At 40.0% G+C, this 21,120-nt stretch overlaps 1 protein-coding gene and 1 long non-coding RNA gene across 7 annotated transcripts in view; one reads left to right on the forward strand and one right to left on the reverse strand.

Moving 5' to 3' along the window:
- The window catches only part of LOC136291405 (uncharacterized), a 68,748-nt gene that overhangs the window by 43,791 nt on the left and 3,837 nt on the right, over positions 1 to 21,120 (reverse strand). For all 3 annotated transcript variants that reach the window (XR_010721524.1, XR_010721523.1, XR_010721522.1), the window contains exons 2-7: positions 19,917 to 20,023; positions 18,774 to 18,912; positions 17,707 to 17,845; positions 16,159 to 16,389; positions 13,296 to 13,412; positions 4,784 to 4,956 (exon numbers count right to left, since the gene is read on the reverse strand). This is a non-coding gene — a long non-coding RNA (uncharacterized lncRNA). The remainder of the gene's footprint in view (positions 1 to 4,783; positions 4,957 to 13,295; positions 13,413 to 16,158; positions 16,390 to 17,706; positions 17,846 to 18,773; positions 18,913 to 19,916; positions 20,024 to 21,120) is intronic.
- IL15 (interleukin 15) overlaps positions 17,773 to 21,120 on the forward strand; it is a 46,182-nt gene continuing 42,834 nt past the window's right edge. For all 4 annotated transcript variants that reach the window (XR_010721519.1, XR_010721521.1, XR_010721520.1 and 1 more), the window contains exon 1: positions 17,773 to 17,857. Coding sequence is in view for 1 of the 4 variants with exons in the window: in XM_066186447.1 (XP_066042544.1) it covers positions 17,795 to 17,857 (63 nt within the window). In the remaining 3 variants the exon portion in view is untranslated. The remainder of the gene's footprint in view (positions 17,858 to 21,120) is intronic.

Consider the following 21,120-nt stretch of genomic DNA (forward strand, 5'->3'; position numbering starts at 1 on the left):
CACAGTGGCCATTTATATTCCTGAAGCATCCTTGAGAAGCTCACCAGTTTCACATACTCACCCTGCTCCCAAGAAATATACAAATTAGCCCAGACCCCTCATTTTAAGCTCAACTTCCTACTTCAGCGAGAGCACAGAGGATTTGATTTAAAGTTGCTGAATGTAGCTTTCACTAATTGGGGTGACTGACAATGAAAAAGGCCTCCAAGCCCTTGTAGTTTAGGACAATGTGAACTTGTACTATCATCAGTTCCGATTCACTTTTTCATACATTCAATGCAAAGACTTAGTCCTTTCCCTTTGCCAAAAACGAAATGGATCTCTTGCTCCTCTGGAATGCAGAAGACTGTGCTTATCAGATGCCTAGGTCTAAGCTTCTATTGATAGGTGTGTGAGAGTAGGTCAGAATTGATTTCATGCAGTCACCCAGAAATGAAACAAGTAAAGTATGCAATTTTATGGACCAACTCCATGTAACGTAAATCTTGGAAATCACAGTGTCTCTACCAGTATAAATACATGGAAGGGTTTGCAAGAAAGTCTTATATCAGCAGGAATTGAATTCTATCCCTCCCCTAAGCCACAGAACATTGATTTTTAAAGATTTGAAACTAGCTACAATGGGAGCTGCACAAAAATAGATGCTCTCAGATAAACAGGAAGAGTCACTTGAGGAGGAATCCTGTGGTTAGAAAAATCAAATTACAAGATGTTGCCTGTAATGTAGGTATCTGGGAAGTGACAAGCAATACCATGGTCTTTCAGATGTGAGATTTTGGACAGATTTTATTATTATTTATTTCTCAGGGGACATCACATCTACTGTTCTGCAGCATGCTTTCACTGGCCACTCATCCATGTCTTAGAGCAAGTTCATTATTTACTGTCTTCATTACACAGGATTTAAAGACCAGCATTACTCTCTGTAGTAGCACTCTCACAAATGGAAATCTTTTTGAGACAATGTATTTTCCTGAGTTTAAACTTGATTTAATTCCTTGATTTGCTTTCCTTCCTAAGGGCCACCTATCAGTACTTGAATACTTATCTGTCCTCGACAGTCTCTTCAGCTCTTTCAAAGTGCTAAAGTCTCAGCTTTTTTTCCAGCGAAAAAACATCTTTGCCTCTATTGATTAAAATTCACTATATACGGGCATTATTTATATTTGAAATATTTCTGGATGTTACTCTTTGGTTATATTTGACTAAGTACTGTACAAGAACACAAGACAAAAAAAAGGCAAAGCAACTGTGGGTGCTTTGAGTCTCAACTCTTCAATAATGCTTTTTACAAAAACCTGCTTTATTTTCTCCCACGTTTTCAACTCTGCAGTGAGTATAACAATCTGTTGAACATCTTTCATCTATTATTTTAGTACATACTTTGATCCAACCATAGTGGAAAAAGCTTTTGGCTTATTTTGTTTCCCTAGTTTGGCCAATGTTGCAGCAGCAATTTAAAGGGCTGCTGCTGCTTTACACTCTGTGCTAGGACACAGTCCAGAAGTTTGCCCTTGGTTTTTTCCGATGTGGAACAACCTGGAGCAGATTTCAAAGCCCACTGAAGAGTAACAAGAACATTTAGTCATATATGAGGGATAGCTAGACATACCAGTATCAGGAAATGCTGTATGCATCTGCAAGCCAGACCCATTTTGGACATCCATACCGACAGTTCATAGAAGCTGCTTGCTGGACAGGTAGAGTTCAATGGCCTGATACTGGAAATCCTGTCCATAATCACTTTGGCTCTTTTTGGGATAGATTAAGTACACACAGATAAATCATCAGGGAAAAAGAAAGGACTGGAAATGTGCTGTACATTTCTCCCGGTCCTTGCTACTGCATGATTTCCTACAATGAATTTTAGTTCCCTAGGCCAGACAGTCAGGAGGCAGAGGATGGGAGAGATCAGAGTGAGCAGGGGAGGTTGAAAATGGGGAATCTCCATTCCTATGCATGTGAAACATTTCTGTGTCCCTTGTAGTCCCAGTGAAAGCAAAGGTAAAGCATCCAGAGAAAGCTGCTGCTCCCGAAAAACAGGTGCTCTGGAGAGAGGTGAGAAGTAACAGAAGGGAAAATCATTGGTCTGAGGACAACAAACTATTGTAAAACCCATGTCTGAAATGAAAAATGACCAGTTATTGATGGTAAATTATGACGGCATACAGCTGGACTGTGAGCCGCACTGAGAGGAGGAGGGGATTGACTGCAGAGAGTGGATGCCAGTCAATCCCTGATGACAACATAAGGAGGCAGCTATTGGCCAGTGAGGTGGGTGGTAACCAATCACAGCCAATCAGGTTTGAGTGTGGAGTCCTTTGAACGGCCCGTATAAGAGCAGTGCACGCCATTGAAGCTCTCTCTGCCACATGAAATCCGACGGCGTGTCCGTCTCTCCCCACTGTGACAGTGAATTTCAAACCACCACCTTTTCATCAACTAGTCAAAGTTTTGCCAGCTCCCAGAGCATTCACCCTTTCTGTACATAGTGTGCCCTATATTAAGTTTACCTACAGAAAGCACATTTATTTCACGTAAAGGAGTGATACTGTGGGGTGATGCAGGAGTTCAATATTCCACAAGTGTCATAATATATTTTCATATATTCCCTTTGTATACCCTAGAAGTCTGAAAGCAATGTAACAAAACTAAAGACAACTTTGAATTTGGTATGACTCCTAATTAAAACTAGTTGGAGAAATCCCTTTCCTTCCTTTTGGCAAATACACTGTATTGAGCAGAGTATCTTAAATTTTTGGGGTTTAGAATACATTCTGCCCATGTGGTAGCTAAATATCTTTAACTGTTATTTCTGTTTACACCAAAATCAGTTTTCCAGAAGTGTTTTATACTTTTGTCACAATAGCTCTGATCATTAAAGAGAGTTGTATTAGAGCACAAAGAAACCATAAAACAGTAATTTAAGACAAGAAAGTTGATACAAATGTCATGGTTATTTTACTTTAGTATTAAAGAAGAAAAAAGGGAAACGATCTTGATAGAATGCACATCATTACTCAGTTACATTCCTCGTTCATCTCTGTAGCATATTAATCTCTCTCATGTTATTCTTTCTAGTAGGACTTATTTGCATCCACATATGGGTCAACGTCAAATTTTTCTGTGTTCCTTAGAGCTTCAACAACAAGTGGTGAATGAGCCACAAAGCAGGCTGCTAAACTCAGAGAGGGTGTCTGCATGGGCTGAGACTGAGAGATTTTTGGAAAATGTTTTAACAAATGGTTCGCTGAGAGGAAAGGAATCCACCCTCCCTCTCCCAAGAGACTCAGTTTGCTTACTATAATGTAAAATTTTGACTCTTCAACTCACTGTTCTGGAATTTCTTTTGAGAAACACTTAGAAAATGTTTGTCTGGAAAAAAGATAAATTGACTGACACACGTTTTGGATGCTGTGCTTTATACTGTATAAAGATGCTGCTTTCAGGGGAGGATTCTGGGCTACACGTCCTGGTTATAGGCAGCCAAGGGCATTGAAATGCTCAGAAGGCTCTTGCCAGCCCTGCTACTTGGCTAATTTAGCCATTGCTCTGTTTAGCCTGAGCACCCCAACAGGGAAATGTGCCTACTTCCCCAAGGCACTGCTCTGGGCTTCAGCTACCCAGTGCAGAAGGTGTCCAGTCATCAGAGGTCAGGTAGCACAGCACCTAATTCCAAAGAAACATTTGAGTTCTGTTCCTGTGAGAACTATCTTGGAAAGGAAGGATTAGGGTCATCAACGGTTTTGTGGATTTGGCATGAGATTCCCTGCTTCAGAGAGTGTGAACTGCAAGAGCTTTGGGATCTGGCTGCTCCACCCAAGTCTGACTAACGCAGAGAGAAATAACATAAATATAATTTGAGAGAACCTCTTGTAGTGAAGGGATTCTTTTCGGGATGTTAGCCAGTTTTTTTATTCATATAAGTATTTTATATGTAGAATTTTCCTGTCATGCAATTTGAAGAGCAACTTTCTTAGGAAAACTTGTAGGCTGAAATACTGCAAATATTTTGCCTAAATAGAGTAGTATGTGTTCACCTGGCACTTGAGATTATATGCTCCTAAAACAACTCAAACTAAGAGCTGCGCATTTCTCTGTGTTAACTTTTAACAGACTCAGAAACATGTTTCTACACATTTTGTGCATTAAATGCCTTTACCATTGTTTTGCTTTTGCTGATTTTGCAATTGATCTGGTTTCTCTTGGAAACACTGTATCTTAAAATAGGAACAGCTCATTCTTAGTGGCAATAGTTGATACATTATAACATGTCAGAAATATTGTGCATGCTTCTGAAAGGCATAATAATAATGTCTCTCCAGATGTGCCTAGAAATTAAATAGCAGTTTTGCAATGCCAGTTTTTAATAAGCAATCTGAAGAGTCTATAATTTAGAAAACATTACAATTTATTAAGAAAAAAAGGGAGACAGATTATAGCCCTATATGAGCCATGAAGCAGAAGTTGCCTAGATTTTCAGAGGGTACACATTCCCACCTCGTAACATGTTCAGTACATTACATGTTCTATTACAGGAGTAACTACTCTGTAGAATTATTTCAGTCCTGAATATTGGTATGTGTAGTTACAGCACTGGTGCAGAACACATACCAAATTCAGTTATGTGTACGAACATGACAATTTCCAGAAATGCACCTTCCAACCTTATCTGAAAGCTGGATTGATGTGAGTCCCTCATCATACCAGCTCCCCTCTGTCATGTCCTTCTCAGTAGTAAGGCACTCTGCTGCTAGCCCCCATCACTAGAATCAAGGCTCACCTTTGCTGAACCATCATGGAGTAATGGTGAAGGCTTTTGGATGACTGGGATGTGTTTTCTCAGAGGCAGAAGGCTGTTTCCCCTGGAACTACCTCCTCTGGCTGCCACACTGGCAATGGTGGAGGGAGGCGAAGATGTACATCCTTATCAGCTTTTTGTATCCACCCTGTCACCTAGGGGAAGAAAACAACAGTTCCTTCATTTTCTTATGCAGAAATTCATAGGGTTGATAATTGCTGGTGTAGTAGTAGTTCAGCCCTGCAGCAAAAATACAATGACAGCAGGAACATTATAACAAAAAACAAAAAAACAAAAAAACAAAGGACTTTGGAAGAGATACATTTTAAATTGCAATTATTGTCTTCTGCATGTTCCTGTATATTTGGGTTCAGGTTTGCTAAAGGTTTTGGAATTCATTTAGAGAAAATTAAAATCATTATAGAGCATTTATAAGAGCTGGTAACTTACCAGTGAAGGTCTCCATTTCAAAACCTTTTATTAAAATGACTGATACTAAGACAGTAGGTGAGAAGAATGTAGTGCACTCCCTTCTTTAAGCATTCAGAAATTTAGCAAAGGAAGTTGGTTTTGGACTGAGTCATCTGGGGCCATCCTACAAGGGTCTGTGTTTGCTAGAACTACTGGTTTTTGTATCCCACCCGATCACATAGATTGCTCTGGAAAAGCCTCCTTCCACGCCATTTCTTCACTCCTGCTCCTGTAGCAATACGCCTGTGTTCAGCTACAGCACTAACACCAATTCCAAAGGAATTCCATGAGAATACGGGCAGACTTTTAGGATCAGAGAAGCCACAAACTTGTTGAGTGTCATGCAGTTGCACAAAACATTTGGGTAATGTTGCTTCAAATCAGGATGGTCAAGTTTGAGTTTTCAGTTTTCCTGCCTTATTTCCAAAATGACAGTCATGCATCTGTTTTCACTTTACTGTTTGTACTCACATTCTTTGTCACTGCACTTAAAACACTAAGTTAAAAATTTAGTTGCTGCTTAGTGAGAATAATTGCCAGTATCTTGCCAAAGAGCCTGTGTCCACTATAAATGAAACCCACATGAATTAGAAAGGCGTATTTTACTTGTACGAGAACCTGAGAATAATTTATACTATAAAGAAACACCTTGATATGGCTAGTAACAAGCAGATGATCATAAAATGTCTCCTGTGTAAGTAGGGAGCACATTTTTGTGTAATTAAGAAAACGAATGAGAGTTAAATTTTGAGGGAGTGCTGGTGGTATTGCCACCCTACTGTAATATAACACATATTGACACTTGCATTACTTTTATATACAACTAATGTAATTCCTAAGAATATTTTTTATACTAAGCTAGAAATATATTTTAAACTTCAGAAAGGGCAGCAAAACACAGCGCTTAAAAAAAGAACAAACCCAGAGAGATAGTTAAAAAATCCAATCTATATGCAATGATTCCATTTTGCCGCGTTCCAAGAAAAGTTTTGGGAAAAGGATTTTTTTTAAAAAAAGTAAGCAAGTTATTCTTTCCCTATTCTCACATAATTACTTAACACCTCAATCTTTATGTGTTTGTCTTTGACTGTTTTCTTATAAAGTTCTCCTAGTTTAGAAAATTCTGTCAAATTTAGCATAGCAAAAGTATTACACCAAAGAGAAAAACAAATAGAAAACGCTCCATTTTCTTTCAGATTTAAACAGTGGCAAATATGATACACCTTGGGATCCAAGTCCAAGTACATACCTGTACGCGCATGTACACTTGATATCATTTACTTTCACTCTTTGAGCTGGGGTGAGCTGAATAAACAGGTATTTATGACCGCTCCTATATGAAAATAAGTTCTCTTATCATAAGACAGTTAATAAATGGGTATGTTCCTTTGGTTTAAATATTTTTCCAAGGTGATGTTTTTCCTGCAATGCTGGTACTTCTTTTCATAATCTGTCACTAGCTGTGGAAAGTCCATATTTTTATATTCGCTTTCAAATCCTGCCCAGGTTTCTAACAGCTGCCAGGTGAAGCAGATTTCACCTGTCATGTCTGTACACCTGCTTAAAAAGTGACATTCACAGCCTGCATGGAAGCAAGGTACAGGAAGCACAACTAGCTGCTTTTCTGGAGGCATAGATAGGTATCATGTGAGAGAGCCAAGAGTCCCTGACAAGCACGAAATTGTGAGTTCTGCTTGCCCTTTTTTTCTTTTTTTTTTTTTTTTTTTCCCCTCTTCGCAGTGGCAGTGACTGCAAATCTGATCCCATGCAGGAGGTAATTAATGTGGTGCCATTTCATTCGGGTGCCTTCGCTGCAGAGTGGATGCTGGACCCAAATGTTGGACCACAGGACTCCAGGGTGTTGAGATATAGCAGCGAGCTGTCCCACACAATGAATTAGCACTTGCAACTACCCTCTGGACACATTCAGTCCCAGGCCTTGTTTCTCTCACTTGTACAACAGCTGTTGAAGCTACAGATGTCGTATTTATGTTTATGAATAGATTTTTTGAATCTTCCTGTAATAGAACATGCCAGCACAGTGAACTAACTCATATTGTTTTATAAGTAGTGTTCCTGAAAGAAACATTATTTCACTGAGAAACAAGAAGGAAACACCCAGCTCCAGAAACTCATCGCTTCTTCAATAAGGAGTCAGAGTAATTTCTAAAACCCTGTTATTTAGCTGCAGAATATTTTTACCACGTCTCAGTGTGATGTGCACAGAATAATAACCAGCACCCAGAACAGCACAGCTGAGGATATAAAGAAGAGTGCACAGAGATCAAGTACTGTTTTTACTGTTGCCTCTCAAATGCATGAACCTTACATAGGTAAGTGATGGTTCCTGGAAACCTGACAGTACTCTGGGGGAGCCGCTAAGCCTCGTCTTCAACACATTCAAGTTTATCTCAAGGAACAAAAGTTTTTTTATGATGAGGACTTCAGGATTGCAGCTGCCATTACGGATGATTATTACAGACACTAAACCTCCACTTTTCCTAACAGCTAAAAATCCACAACTTTGGATTTCAATGCAATTTGCAGATTATTCTTTTCAGCTCCTTCAGATCCTCTATAAGGATGATCTTCTGCGGCCCTATGCCACCTCTCTGCCTTGTTCCACAGCAAGCCAGATGGAGAAGACTTTTGGAGAAACTCTTTTCTGTCCTCACAACCTTCTTCCACGGCTTCTTGGTGCTGTCCGGAAAGGCCACTGCATTTTCCCTCCTAAGGCAGCTGCCCCAGTTAAGAACACGCTGTTCAGGTTGCAAAAGAGAAGGAGGAGTCACGGCACAAAGTTACAGCGTCTGCTTCCAAGCGTGGCAACTCTGCCGCACCCTGGTCCGGAGGTTAAGCTACAGGGTGCAGCAACAAGGGCACAAACCATGAGCCTTCTTCCCTTTAGGGAATGCTAAACAGGAATGTCCAGGAAGGTCCATGCTTCAGATAGCAATCACTCAGCTGCCTTTCCGTTGGCAGTCACTTGCCTGCCTTCTAAATTGTAGGCATATGTATTTCTCCACAGGCTTTTTTTTTTTGTGTTGTTTGGCTTAGGTTTTGTTTCCCCAAGTTTCAAAGTTGCTCGGAAGTGGCAGTAGGAAATCTCTGCGGTCTGCTCTTTGTCCCGAGAATAATTTCCACCTTATTAGGGACAAATTTATTTATATAACAACTGAAAGTAAAACAGAATGGAGGAGGGGGTGGAGCATTTGCTGCTGTCACTTGTGTAAACCTTATCCTAACTTCTGTGTCATGTCGTCTTGCTGCTCAGCACTCCGAGACTTGTGAGTATTTCACAACTTTTGACATCCTCTTGCTTTTCTTTTTTTCTTCATTGTATTAAAAAGATGAGGGAACTTAGAGCTTAGCTTCAAATTAGTAATGCTTTTAAAAACTGTCTAATAAGATTTTGTATAAAAAAAAACATAGTTTAGGTATTGTATTTAACCTTGCACCTGCCACCTGTTTCTCTCTTTTTGCTGTGTTAGAGAAATCAGCAAATAGAGAAAACTGGTGCTAGCCTGAAAATTTATAATTGTTTGCTAACAAATTCACTCAGCAAAAAATGAGGAGAAAACAAAGCTACTGCTCAGAGCCTGGTTAACATAGCAAGGACAGAGGCAAAAGAACTGGGAGAAAAGTTATTTACTTCTTAGTGTATACAGTTGAAAGAGTATTAAATGAAGGCAGAGAGCAGAAAATCTGCACTCCGTGGAATCCTACTGGAAACAGTGACAGAGTTTGTGTAGATGATAGTAATAGTGTACACAGGGAGGTTACAGTGTAATAGGGAGGTTTTAATCAGTAGTAAACAAGAGTAAACATATGCGCTGATGAGTCTTGTTAAAAATAATGCTTTCTACCTAGTCATAGAATCATAGATTCATTTAGGTTGGCAAAGAGGGAAAAGATGCAGGAGACAGAAACTTGTCACAGATTGTATTGTCAAAACCTGCAAAGTTATATCTGTGTAAGTCTAATAGGAAGTTCTCCTTCCTGTGCACAACCACTATCTTGCAATTCCTTCTGTGTAAAGAAGATATTTTTAGGCAGCTTTCTTTTAAGAGAGTCTTATACTGTGGAACAAACTCCTGATGATAATTATCACAAAGTGTTTGGCTACACTTTCCAAGCAGTATGTACTGCAGCGCTTCCTTTGTTTCTTGGGATTGTGTTTATTTCTATTTAGAGTTACACATTTGTTTGACATGTACCAATTAAATGGAAAGGTATCATTTGGTTATATATGTATCTTGGATCTTGGAAGGAGATGATTGTAGGTCAACATAGTCTAAACAAACAATTTTTATAGCTTAATAGAGGTGTTAAATTTGGGAGTCTACTGCACTGTTCTAAGCTTCGAGTGTGACTTTATAGCTGTGCCCTGCCCTGTACCCACACCAGAGGCAGAAGTGGGCAACCCCTGGTACAGGGACCAGTGCTCTGGGAATGAGGATATCCTGGGGTGTGAGAGAGACAAACTGCTGGAATTGCACCCCAAGAATGGCCCTGCATGACACAGGGGATTCCTGGTTCTCTCTCTGCCTGGCAGAGCACAGTGACTTAAGGGATGGAGGAATGTTGACAGGCTCCTGCACGTCTCACCTGTGACTGCTCCAGCACCCCAGGTGGCCTGGCACATGAGTAGGAAGCTCTGCAACTGGAATGGAACAGTAATGGGGAGGATGGACCATCTGGCTTGGAGGTGCCACTGAAGTTGATTCAGCCTGTGCCCTGTGTCAAAATTGCTTCCATAAAGAGAAAAAAGGTGGATGTCCTGTCTGAAGGGGACAGAAAGCCCCATATGCAGACCAGAAAAGCTTCTTCAGGAGATCTGCATCCTTTCTGGGGCCTGGCTTAAAGATTGTGAGGTGAAAGTGTCCTCCTGTGGTACAACCCTCGGGTTATTACCTATCTTCTGTTTTTTCAGGTAGACAGTGATGAAGTGGCAACAAGAAGTTCAAGGGCAGTTAAGAGACTTCAGGGGAGTCTTGGGATTGCTGTTAAGGCATCAGGAGCACAACTGTTGCTCTATCCATCCAGTTGCAGGGAAGGAATGGTACAATCCAGCAGACCAATACCTGGCTCCAAGCCTTGTGTTACCCACAGAATTTGGGGATTTTGATCATGATTTGGTCTACTCAACACCAGACCTGCTGGCAATGGATGGGGTAGACCTGTCCCAAAGGAGGAAAAGGATCTTCCCACAGAAGTGAGAAGGGCTTATTAAAGCAAGTTTCAACTAAAATGGGGAAAGGGGTAAAACCAGTCTCACTAGAGGCAAACTTGAAGGTAGCCCACCAGTTTTTGCGTGACTATGTGCTAGCAAGTTCCTTCTGTCTGCCACTGGAGGTAGGGGATGGAGATCCCTATGGCAACAAAGACACAAGGGTCAGTGATGTTTTAGAAACCATGGAAGCACCTGAGAATGGTCATGTAGGAATTGGAGTTTCTCTCCCCAAGGAGGTGTTGGAATCAACAGCTCAAAGGAAGTGCCTCTACACCATCTCACACAACATGAGCAAAGAGAAGGTTAAGCATGAAGAAAATTAGGAGGGCCAAAGCCCAGCTGCAGCTTTATCTGGCAACTGCCCTAAAAGACACAAAAAAGATTTCTGTGAATACATCAGCAATGGGACCAGACCTGTCAGCCTGGCTGTGCTGTTGGGGAAGGTCATGGAGCAGATCATCTTAAGTGCTAGCTGGCCTGTATCAAGTACTGGACAACCAGAGGATCAGGCCCAGTCAGTAAGGACATAAGGCAAGTCCTGCTTGTCTTATCTGATTCCCTTCCACAACAGTTGGGTGGGAGTGCTGACCTCCTGGAGGGTAAGAAGGCTCTGCGGAGGTCTGGACAGGCTGGAACGAGGGACCAAGGACAACTGTTCAACCTCATTTGGCCAAGTGCCAAAGTTCAACCCCATGCAAAGCTACAGACTTGGAGCAGAGTGGCTGAAAAGCTACCCTGTGGAAAAGGACCTGGGGGTGCTGGTTGACAGCTGAACGTGACCCAGCTGTGCCCAAGTGGCCAAGGAGGCCAGTGGCATCCTGGCCTGGACCGGCAATAGTGTGGCCAGCAGGAGCAGTGCAGGGATTGTCCCCCTGTACTCAGCACTGCTGAGGCCATAACCCAAGTGCTGTGTCCAGTTCTGGGCTCTTCAATAAAAAAAAGATGTTGAGGGGCTGCAGCATTTCCAGAGAAGGGCAATGGAGTTGGGGAAGAGTCTGGAGCACATGTCCTGTAAGGAGCAGCTGAGGGAGCTGGGGATGTTTTGTCTGGAGAAAAGGAGGCTTGGGCCTCCTTATCACTCTCTATAAGTCCCTAAAATGAAGTTTTAGCCAGGTGGAGATTGTTTTTTTTCCCCAGGTAACAAGTGATAAGACAAGATGAAATAGCCTCAAGTCGTGCCAGGAAAGGTTCAGATTGCATAATACAAAAAGTTTCTTCACTGAAAGAGTGCTCCAGCATTGGAACAGGATGTCCAGGGAGGTGGTAGAGTTACCAACACTGAAGATCTTTAAAGGACACATAGGTGTGTTGCTCAGGTTAATGGCTGGACTCATTGATCTTAAAGGTCTTTTCCAACCTAAACAATTCTGTGATGTCATTATGAATGCATTATATCTTGCTGTCATTATGAATGTTTGAATTCTCTGGGAAAAATAAGATTACGGTCAGATCCATTCTAAATCTGAGTTCACTGAAAATAGAGATGGGTCACAGGAGACAGAGGTACAGGCTGATGTGGAGTAGTTGGGCAGTATGTGTAATATTATGCTAGATTTTTTCTAATGAGTGAAAAGTTCATCCTCAGCTTGCAGTGTCTTTCACGCCATGGACAGTGATACTGCCCATGACACATGCCAGTGTCAGGGTCAGAGTTCTGTCAGAACAATGTTTCTCTTTTCTGTGCTCAGAGAGGTCAGCTTGTGCAGCCAGCACAGCAGGGAGAAAGGCAGTCTGGAACAGCTGACTGAGACATCCCGTTCTATCCAAACAGTGGGGTTTGTGACCCAGAGTGGGTCTCTGCTCTGCAGGCCAGCACAGTGCTGCTGTTTGCAAGGATCAGGGAAGCACAGCAGCCCATACTCAGATTTTGGAATAAACTTGTTAGTCTGCACAAAAGTACAGATTTAATTCCTCTTGCTTTTTACGTGACTCAGTCTTGCTGCTATACTCTCTATTTTGACACTTCACCATCACTAGGAGCTGAAACCCAGAAGTCTGAATGTTCATACATTCCTTTTGGTTTGGGGTTTTTTTGGTTGTTTTTTTTTTGGCTGGGTTTTTTCTTTTTTTTTCTTTTTTTTTTTTTTTTTTTTTTTTTTTTTTTGCTGTGGGTTTTTTTGGCCTTTTTTTTTTTTTTTTGGCTTTTCAGTGCACTTAAACACTCGTAATGGAAGACAGTGACTTTAAAGGTTATTTTAACTACAGGACTGTAATTCACTGCCAATTCTCACTATTATAATACATTGCAAATTCTCTACACCAAATGATAGTGCTAGGCAAAACAAGAACGTCCCAAACATGTCCATTTGCTCTCCATGCATGCTAAAATTTCTAATTTTCAAAAGTATTTTAAAAGTAACTGCCTAGAAATGGAGGGAGGAAATCCCTACTCTCAGTTACTTATTATCAACTACTGATTTCTCAGAGAAATGTGTATGAAGCAAAATCTCATTTTCTATAAGCAGTTACAAAGTTTAAAGACATTTTCTCACTCAGCTGAGGTGTCTGATTCCTATTTTACAGGTTTTGATAGAGCAGAAATTCATTCCAAGAATGAATGCTGACATATTAACCAACAAGGTGTCAAGAGTTTGTCTCTACAAAGAGCAAACTCTAGTGGAGAGCACTATTAATAGTTGCTCATGGGAATATATGCTCAGAATTCCTTTTTGAGCTGATGTTTAATGGGACAGGACCATGTTGGAGGCCCCTGATACCTACACAGACAGATTATTCTTTCACAGAGAAAAGGACTTCTGGTTTCATATCATTGATCCCATATGAATTTACCTTTTCACTGCCTCTGTGCCAAACAGAGAAGGTTCCTGTACACTGCAGGTTCCTCTGCTCTTGCTGGTCCAGTGCTGTTCTGAAGATGGGTCCTGTGATCCCACGATCAGAATGAACCTGAAGGCAGCACCAGAAGAGAGAGACATTTCATCCAAGCTGCCTGTTCTTTTTCAGTGTAAACAGATCCCACTTGACCGGGGCTGTCACCTTTGAGATAATATTCTGCACAACTCTATGAGAAGTCTGGTCTTTACTCCACATCTTTTAACTGATCTGGGGCCTCCATCATCCATCAGAATTTATGGGTGGCTAGGGCTAGATTTTTATATCATGATGAGAACACAAAAAAATTCAGGCACCTTGGCACCTTCTGTCTTCCATTCATAAATTAATGTACTACTGTAAAATAAGGAAACTGATTCCTATTTATTTATTATTTCCCTTAGAAATTAGTGTAGAATAGCAGAAATATTTGGAAGCCATCAGGACATGTACTCTATAATTAAGCTGTTGTCTCTGCTGGTAAATTATTGTAAGCAGGTAACCAGATACTTGCATCATTTTGAATTATCATGCAGTATTTCATGCTATAACAGATGAGGTATTTCCTTAGTGGCAGCATAGGGTGATCATTCAGACATTGTTGATACAGCTGCTATGCATTACAACTGAACAGTTTAATAGTTTACCAATTAACTCTAATGTCAATTCTTAAGAATTACCAAGAAATGGTGGATGGGGGTTTTTTGCCCACTGAGGAACTGCTTTTAAAAGAATAAAGACACATGCAGACTAAAAGGGTTGTGCTCTGCAGTAGTTAAAAACATCTTATACCAAAGTTGCTAATCCAGCCCACTCATGACTGAAATTTATCAGATATATTAGGATATGTTTGTGTAAGTAAAAGTATGATAATTTACTGCCTGCAATTTATTCTTGAGCAGAGGGACCATCCTATTCGAAACTGCTAGTCTGAAACGATTCCCACTGCACCTTTCCCTGGCTGCAGTCTCTGCCAGAAGGCTGTGAATGTCAAGTGTTGGTAATTTTCTTCCCTAGAGTTTTAGCTATAAATAAGGACAGTGTGGGAAACTTTACTGTCTCTGTTGGAGAAAGGACCTGATCTCGTTGACTGTGTTGTGTCATGTCACCCTCTGCCACAGACTGTGTGAAGACAAAAATTGGAAAATGCAGTTGTTGAGCTAAAAATCTTGTGAACAACATATACAGTAGAAGACCCATTTTTTTGTAAAAGAATAAGAACAGTGACAAGGTTTACTTCACAGACCTCAAAACTCCTTTTAACTGTCAACATGTTGTTAACATACTATTAACATTGGTTCTTTTTGGTTAACAAGCAACATGATAGAAAGTTGGGCACGAATTCTGCGGCCTCTTTTGATGCTGCATTGACTAATTAAGAATTATGACACTTCTACCAGTGGGGCCTGCATATATTCTGGCAAGTGACAAAACTGCTGTCTGTCTTGTAAGGGGAAGTGGGACCCTTACCTGCCCTTCCATAACTAAGGAGAGGTTTTGCCGGGACTCTGTAGAAATCAATGTGCCTGACTTCTGAAAGCTGCAGCTGGTTACTGCCACCAACCTACTTGTAAGAGGAAAAGCTATCAACATGAGCACACTTCCTCAAAAATAACAAATTATATCTGTTAGTATAAGCCACACAGTCAAGTTGCCTCAGGCTGAATGCCAAATTAATCTCAGGCTGAAATCTATGAAAATAATAGAGACAGAAGAAGCATACCTGTTAAAACAAAGGGTGTGTAGCATGCTTATAAGGCCACAGGAGTGCGGGTCATAGTGGCTCTCAAAGGCTCAAGTACTATAACCTTTGGCAGAAGAACAAGGAGTGCAGTTTGTTTCCCTGGCAGTGTACTTTGGCAATTGAGTAGCTCCTAGAGTTTTTCTTTATGCTGCTTCTTGGGAGGGTAAATAGGTCAATTGTTATTTCAGGTTCCTGAGGTTTGATTAATGCTGATACTATGATTGGTTGTACTCAGGAGAGGTTGGGCAGCAGAGAGGGTGAGAGAAGGGTGGCATTGGGAGCCCACCTGGGATTGCACTGGTGCCTGTTCTCAGCCTGGGGATTCCAAGGGTAAACCTGTCCTGCAGTGAGCAATACTCGATGCTGGTGATGGCCAAAGTCATCAGACTGGGGTTCACGTATGTTGCCTCAGTGCTTACAGCTTTCTTTCACTCATTTTATTTAATTTTCAATAATTTTTATTGAACAAAAAAGGTCTACAGCCTTAGCTACACTATCTTATAGTAATTACTTATATGGGCACAAGAAATAGGAGTTTACACTGGCTAGAATATATATGTGTGTGTGTGTGTGCATGTGTGTATGTTTATATGCCACTTACTAGTATCTTATCTATTTTCTTCTTGATCATAGATCAGTTAATTTTCTCAGAAAAGGATAAGAAGAGTTTCACTCTGCAAATGCAAAACTATTGGAAGAACCTAAATATTTTGGGCCCAGTGTGTGATACCCGGGGATGAATTTTTTTGTTTTTAAGTGATTGTTTAGCATTCTCTAGGATTGTCTGTGTTCACATTAGCCCCCAATGTGTTCTGGTGCAGCTGCGAGGACTCGCAGTCATTTTCAACTAAGCTCTGCAAAGGGCACATTTTTCTGTAAGCTGTAACATCTACCCTGGAGGAACCTGAGCTAGCATCTGAGCTAGCTGACTATAGCAACTAGAAATATTTGCTTGGGGAGTATGAAGCATCCCATCCTAGGGGCAGATATGCAAAGCAACTAAAAGGGAGGATTTCTTGTAAGAGAGAACTCAGAAAATTTTTGCTACTTGTGAAAAATCTGTGTTAAGGAGCTTACCCAAATCACAGGAAGATGGTGAGAAGAAGGCAAGGAGAAGACTCAGGGCTGCATCCAGCTGCCTTTGTCATTGAACCCAGGTTTTCTTTCTGTGATCTTGTGTCTCCTTTTCTACACATCCTTTTTTTTTTTCCAACAAAGCTATTTATACAGCAGTTTGGTGTGGTATGGTTTCTTTTCCCAGGAGCTTGGTCCACTCAGTGAAAACAATATATTTGGTTCACAAATGCTCTATGAGAAAAAGAAAATCATTACATCATGCTCTTATCAAAGATTTAATAGCTTTTTATAATTATGAATTCATAGGAAGGCAGTCAACATGGAATTGAGTTTGAAGTTCTTGGGTAGAATATGCTTTAATGATCATAAATCCTTCTACTTCCCCACCCTCATTCTCTTTCCTTTCACCCCCACCATGTCTTAATTCTTTGCTGTGTTCTCCATCCAGTCATACTACTCAAATTTCACTGCTGTGCACCAGCCCCATCACTGATTTCTGTTCCTAAGCCTTCACAACACTGTTCCTATAGAAAGCCTGTTTTTTATATAAGTACACACACACAGAAAGTTCTGCTTGCCATGGAAGCTCTGAGATGGAATATGTCAGTGTAGAGACTGCTGGAGACCACCTACACAATGCCAAAAAATCTCTTCTGCAATTATGTAAATAGAATAAGCCACTCAGGACTTGGCCAAGTTTATGCAGGTTTTCTAGGCTGCCAAACTTGAAAGCTACTTAACACTACCAAAAATCACAGCTTTAATTAAATACTTATATATACCTTCTTTATACAAAAGAAATGCATATTTTCTGCTGATTTGTTTTTGGAAATGAGTGAATTACTCTTAAGGGGACTTAAAAGAAAATCACTAGCCTGAGTAAATAATTCAGTGGACAAAATTCCAGATCCAACAAGTTGATTTCGATCAAAATAAAGGTAACTGAAACTGCGTCTTATTGTTTGAGACCCAGCTGCTGAAGGGCCACAAAACTGGTAATAGTTCCTTCACGTATTACAGAAACAAGACTATGTTCTCAGCCCATATTTCTGAAATTCTCCATGCCTCATTTTCTAAGACAATGATTTTGCAATCACATATCTGTGCGTGTTTTCGTATTTTCATCCTCCACCACATTTCTTTTAATTCAAGGCCTAATTTCATTGTATAGGTCACATTTGGAAGAGGCACATACAGGATCCTTCCTCAAGCTTCCCACCTGGGACGTTCTAAATCTAAAGCTGGGCTAACTTTGACATCACAGCAGGTGGCTCCAGGTTTGGTTGATTTTTCACTACTTCTGAGGATGGAGCTTCTACAACTTCTGTAGGGAGCCTCCTTCACAACTTTATTTTCTTGCAGATTGTGTTGGGACTGACTTTCATAAAAAATACTAATATTAATGTCCAAATAAACTCTTCTGTCAACATGCTTTCATTTCCTGTTGTATCTCTTCAAGGTCTTGCTATGAGTACAAAGATGATCTTTGAATGATCTTAATGGATGAGCTGAAAGTCACTCAGAAATCTATTGTCGCTTTATACTTACGTTTTTATCTCCCACATGTAGGTCCCAAAATGTAGTTCCTTGATCCAGATGCTGTGCTTCGCTTCTGAGTAATGATCCAGCTGGCAGAATGCTGCGGACGGCACGGCCAACACAGAACTCTGCTGGAGCATTGAGCCAGCTGCAGAGTCAGGTAAAGATCACTGAAACGCCATGACATTTTTGGAAATTTCAACAAAGCTTTGAATGTTATTTTGCAACCCAACATGAAAAGTAGGTAATAGAGAAAATTCAAGGGTTGGAAACATCTCCAATATTTTAGATGAAATCCCTACACTCTATACTTTTTACATTGGTTTTTCCACTCCTTGTTCAGTTGTACCAGAATTACATTGTAAATAGATCTGGGGTTTTCTTTCACATTCATATTTTACAGTTGATTTGTGGTACAGTAAGTTCTAGCCAACTTTTCTGCTTGGACCTAATCCCTGTGTCTGACTGATATTTCACATGTGAGGCCAAAACCTCTGATCTTCAAGAGTGTTTAGTATAAGGGGGAAATCCTTTAAAGTGTACAGCCTCTGTAGCACTCTTCAGAGCTTCCCACACATCTCCTAGATGATTCAGTAGCAATTGCATTTCCTGTAGGCAGTGTGGCCATGTAAGCTTTTTATAACCCCAAAGCCATTAGCATTTGGTGTTGTCCCAAAAGAGTTTGTGCAAGAGGCAGAACCACACACAGAGCTGAGGTATTTGACTTATTTACAGTTCTACCCAGAAATAGAGGCTGGATGGCACCTCCACAAGGCCAGCACAAAGACTATCAAAACTCTTCACTATTTATAAAATTTTATCAAACAAAGGCATTAATGTTCATTGGCTACAAGTCAATGAATTCTCTTATTCATATTAATTCTTCTGTTGGTTGATGATTCTTATGTTAGTTAGTCCTATGCTCAGTCTTTCTCATCTTTTCTGCTGGCTTTCCAGTTGTTTTTCTGCAGAAGTCACAGAACCAATTAATCATCTCAAATTTGAGTTAATTATTGATTACCCAATAGTCCTGTATGATTTCATGGGGAGTGCCACAGTGGTTGCATCAGTCTTACCTTTTATTAAAAGCAAGAAAATAAAGACGTCCTGATTTTGGAGAAAAATTTGGAACTCCAGTGTCACCAATGAAGGCTATGGAAAGTTGGAAGCAGGTCATGAGTCACTGTCTTGAGTATGCACGTTCTTCCACAATGACTGCCAGTAGTAAATATGTAAATATCAGAACGCTATTTACTCTTCTAAGGCTGTGAAAAAATCAAATACCTGACAAGCAAATAAGTATTCATTTACACTGAGCATTTCAAATATACATTCAGCCAGTGTTGTTTTGACTACAGGATTTCCTCAAAGGCTCTTAAAAGAATATAAAAAAAACATTACTCTTGTAGCAAAATGTAGACACAGGATTGTGTGACTATCAGAAAGAAAGTTTGTTTTGCCCTCTGGTCTTAGTAATGTTGCCTCTGTTATGACTCACCTATTTAAATGCATTCATCCTTCATGATAACTTAAAAGAAGTCTCGTGTTCTGGAAGCAATTCTGTTTGCTTCCAAAGCTGGGGAACATTTTTAAATACAACTGTACCATTACCCATTTTAAAGGTATATATAAGTTTGGTATTTTTCCTGTTGCTTTATCATCTCTTAAATTAATAATTTTATGCTGTTTCTTATATTTATACGCAGTGAATGATGTAGCTTTGAATGTACAAACAAAAACACAATATCCTTCTCATTAAGGCTTACTATCTAAAAACAGGTGTAACATACAGCCAGGTGTAACATATAGGTGTAACATCTATGATGTTCCCCTTCAAAGAACTAAAAGTGCAGAGAAATTGAAAATATAAATCATAATTTAAAAAATCTACTGTTAGGAAAAAAGCTGAACCACTAAGAACAAATATATTGTTACGCACTCTGTGATTGTTTTGTACAGTTTTTCTTCCTTTAAATCTTTAATAATCATTAAGGACTTGAACTATATGATGCTTTTCTAGATGAGCTATCTTTTCGCTTGTTTTTAAGAGAGATTGTTTATATAAAATAGCCTTAAAAACTACTGCACAAAAGCGAACTTAAGCACATTCTGATAATGTCAGAAGTGTCAGAACAGTTTCCAGAGGTCTGCTCAAAGAGGCATCACTCTCTGCAGAACGAACAGGTACTTACAACATTACCAGAAATTTAGGAACTCACATTCACAGTCAGTTTCCCCAAAATCAGATCAGCTTTCCATTATCAAAATGACTGAGTAACAGAATCTCTGTCTGTTGGCCACTTCGTTATGAGTTATCTTCATACACCTCAAGAAAAGAGACCATAAACAAAAAGTTAGAAAGTAGCTGGTCTTTGGGAACTTGACAGGGAAGGAGTCAAAGAAGATATTATTCCATAGGCTCACAAATAACCCCTTACCCAAGGCACAGAAGAAGCTCCTGTTCAGTGCAAGTCTGTGAGCTGTGATGTTCTTCAGTGGTTCTAGAAGGTCAGCATTAAGGAGATTGCTGAAAGTTTTCCCCTGACATGTTTCTTTAGTATAAACCACTAAGCTAACATAAAAATGAGAACAAAATAAAAAGAGTGAGGAGATGTGTGTTTCATCTGGTGTCTTGCTTCACTGATTCTAAGAGCCATTAGTGCAAGCAGGATTTTTCACCTGTCTGTGTTCCAATTACTTCAGTCCTCTGACATCCCTGGCCAAAGCTGGAATCATACAATTTTTGCAAAGCTGAATGAAGATGTGTTCTGTCTTGAAGTTTTCCAGATGGTAGTGGAAACAAGGGGAAAACCATGAAATAACCATTCAAAACTTATGAAAAATACAGTTTTCATGATTGTTGCCAAGGAGAAAATTATGCAATATTTTCTGTTCCCCAGCTCCCAGGTGAGGATAACAAATAAAGTCTCTTCTGTGGGTCATTCTATGGTCTCTTGAGAGCCTCTTGCCTATGTGTTTTGCCTGGTGACTGAATCACAGGCATGGTAATGGAGTGACACCATCTGCGCAGTTGCGCAGCGTCCAGTGCAGATTTATGAATCACTGCTCTTTCACAGATTTCAATGGTAGTTACCCAAGCCAAGAAATAATACTTTCCTCAGTGAAATTTTTCTGGGAAAAGTTTATTCAAAGCTTTTTTTTTTTTTTTTTTTTTTTTTTTTTTTTTTTTTTTTTTTTTTTTTTTTTTTTTTTTTTTTTTCCCCTGGAGGAAAGGGAAAAATGTCACCATGGCAACTTGCTTTCAAATGAAAGCATCTTCGAGTGGCAGTGTATTAGCACTTTTTTTTTTTTTAAAATTAAGGAAACCTCCCCCTCTAAATACAATCTAGAAATTTCACTTCATCTCAAGACAGGTGATTCATTAAGTCCTTTCATAGGTAATGTGGGGTTTTGTTGGACTGA

This window comes from Chamaea fasciata, unplaced genomic scaffold (assembly GCF_029207755.1).
Source record: "Chamaea fasciata isolate MVZ Bird 193981 ecotype frontalis unplaced genomic scaffold, bChaFas1.0.hap1 SCAF_6, whole genome shotgun sequence".
In the NCBI taxonomy this organism is placed as follows: Eukaryota; Metazoa; Chordata; class Aves; order Passeriformes; family Sylviidae; genus Chamaea; species Chamaea fasciata.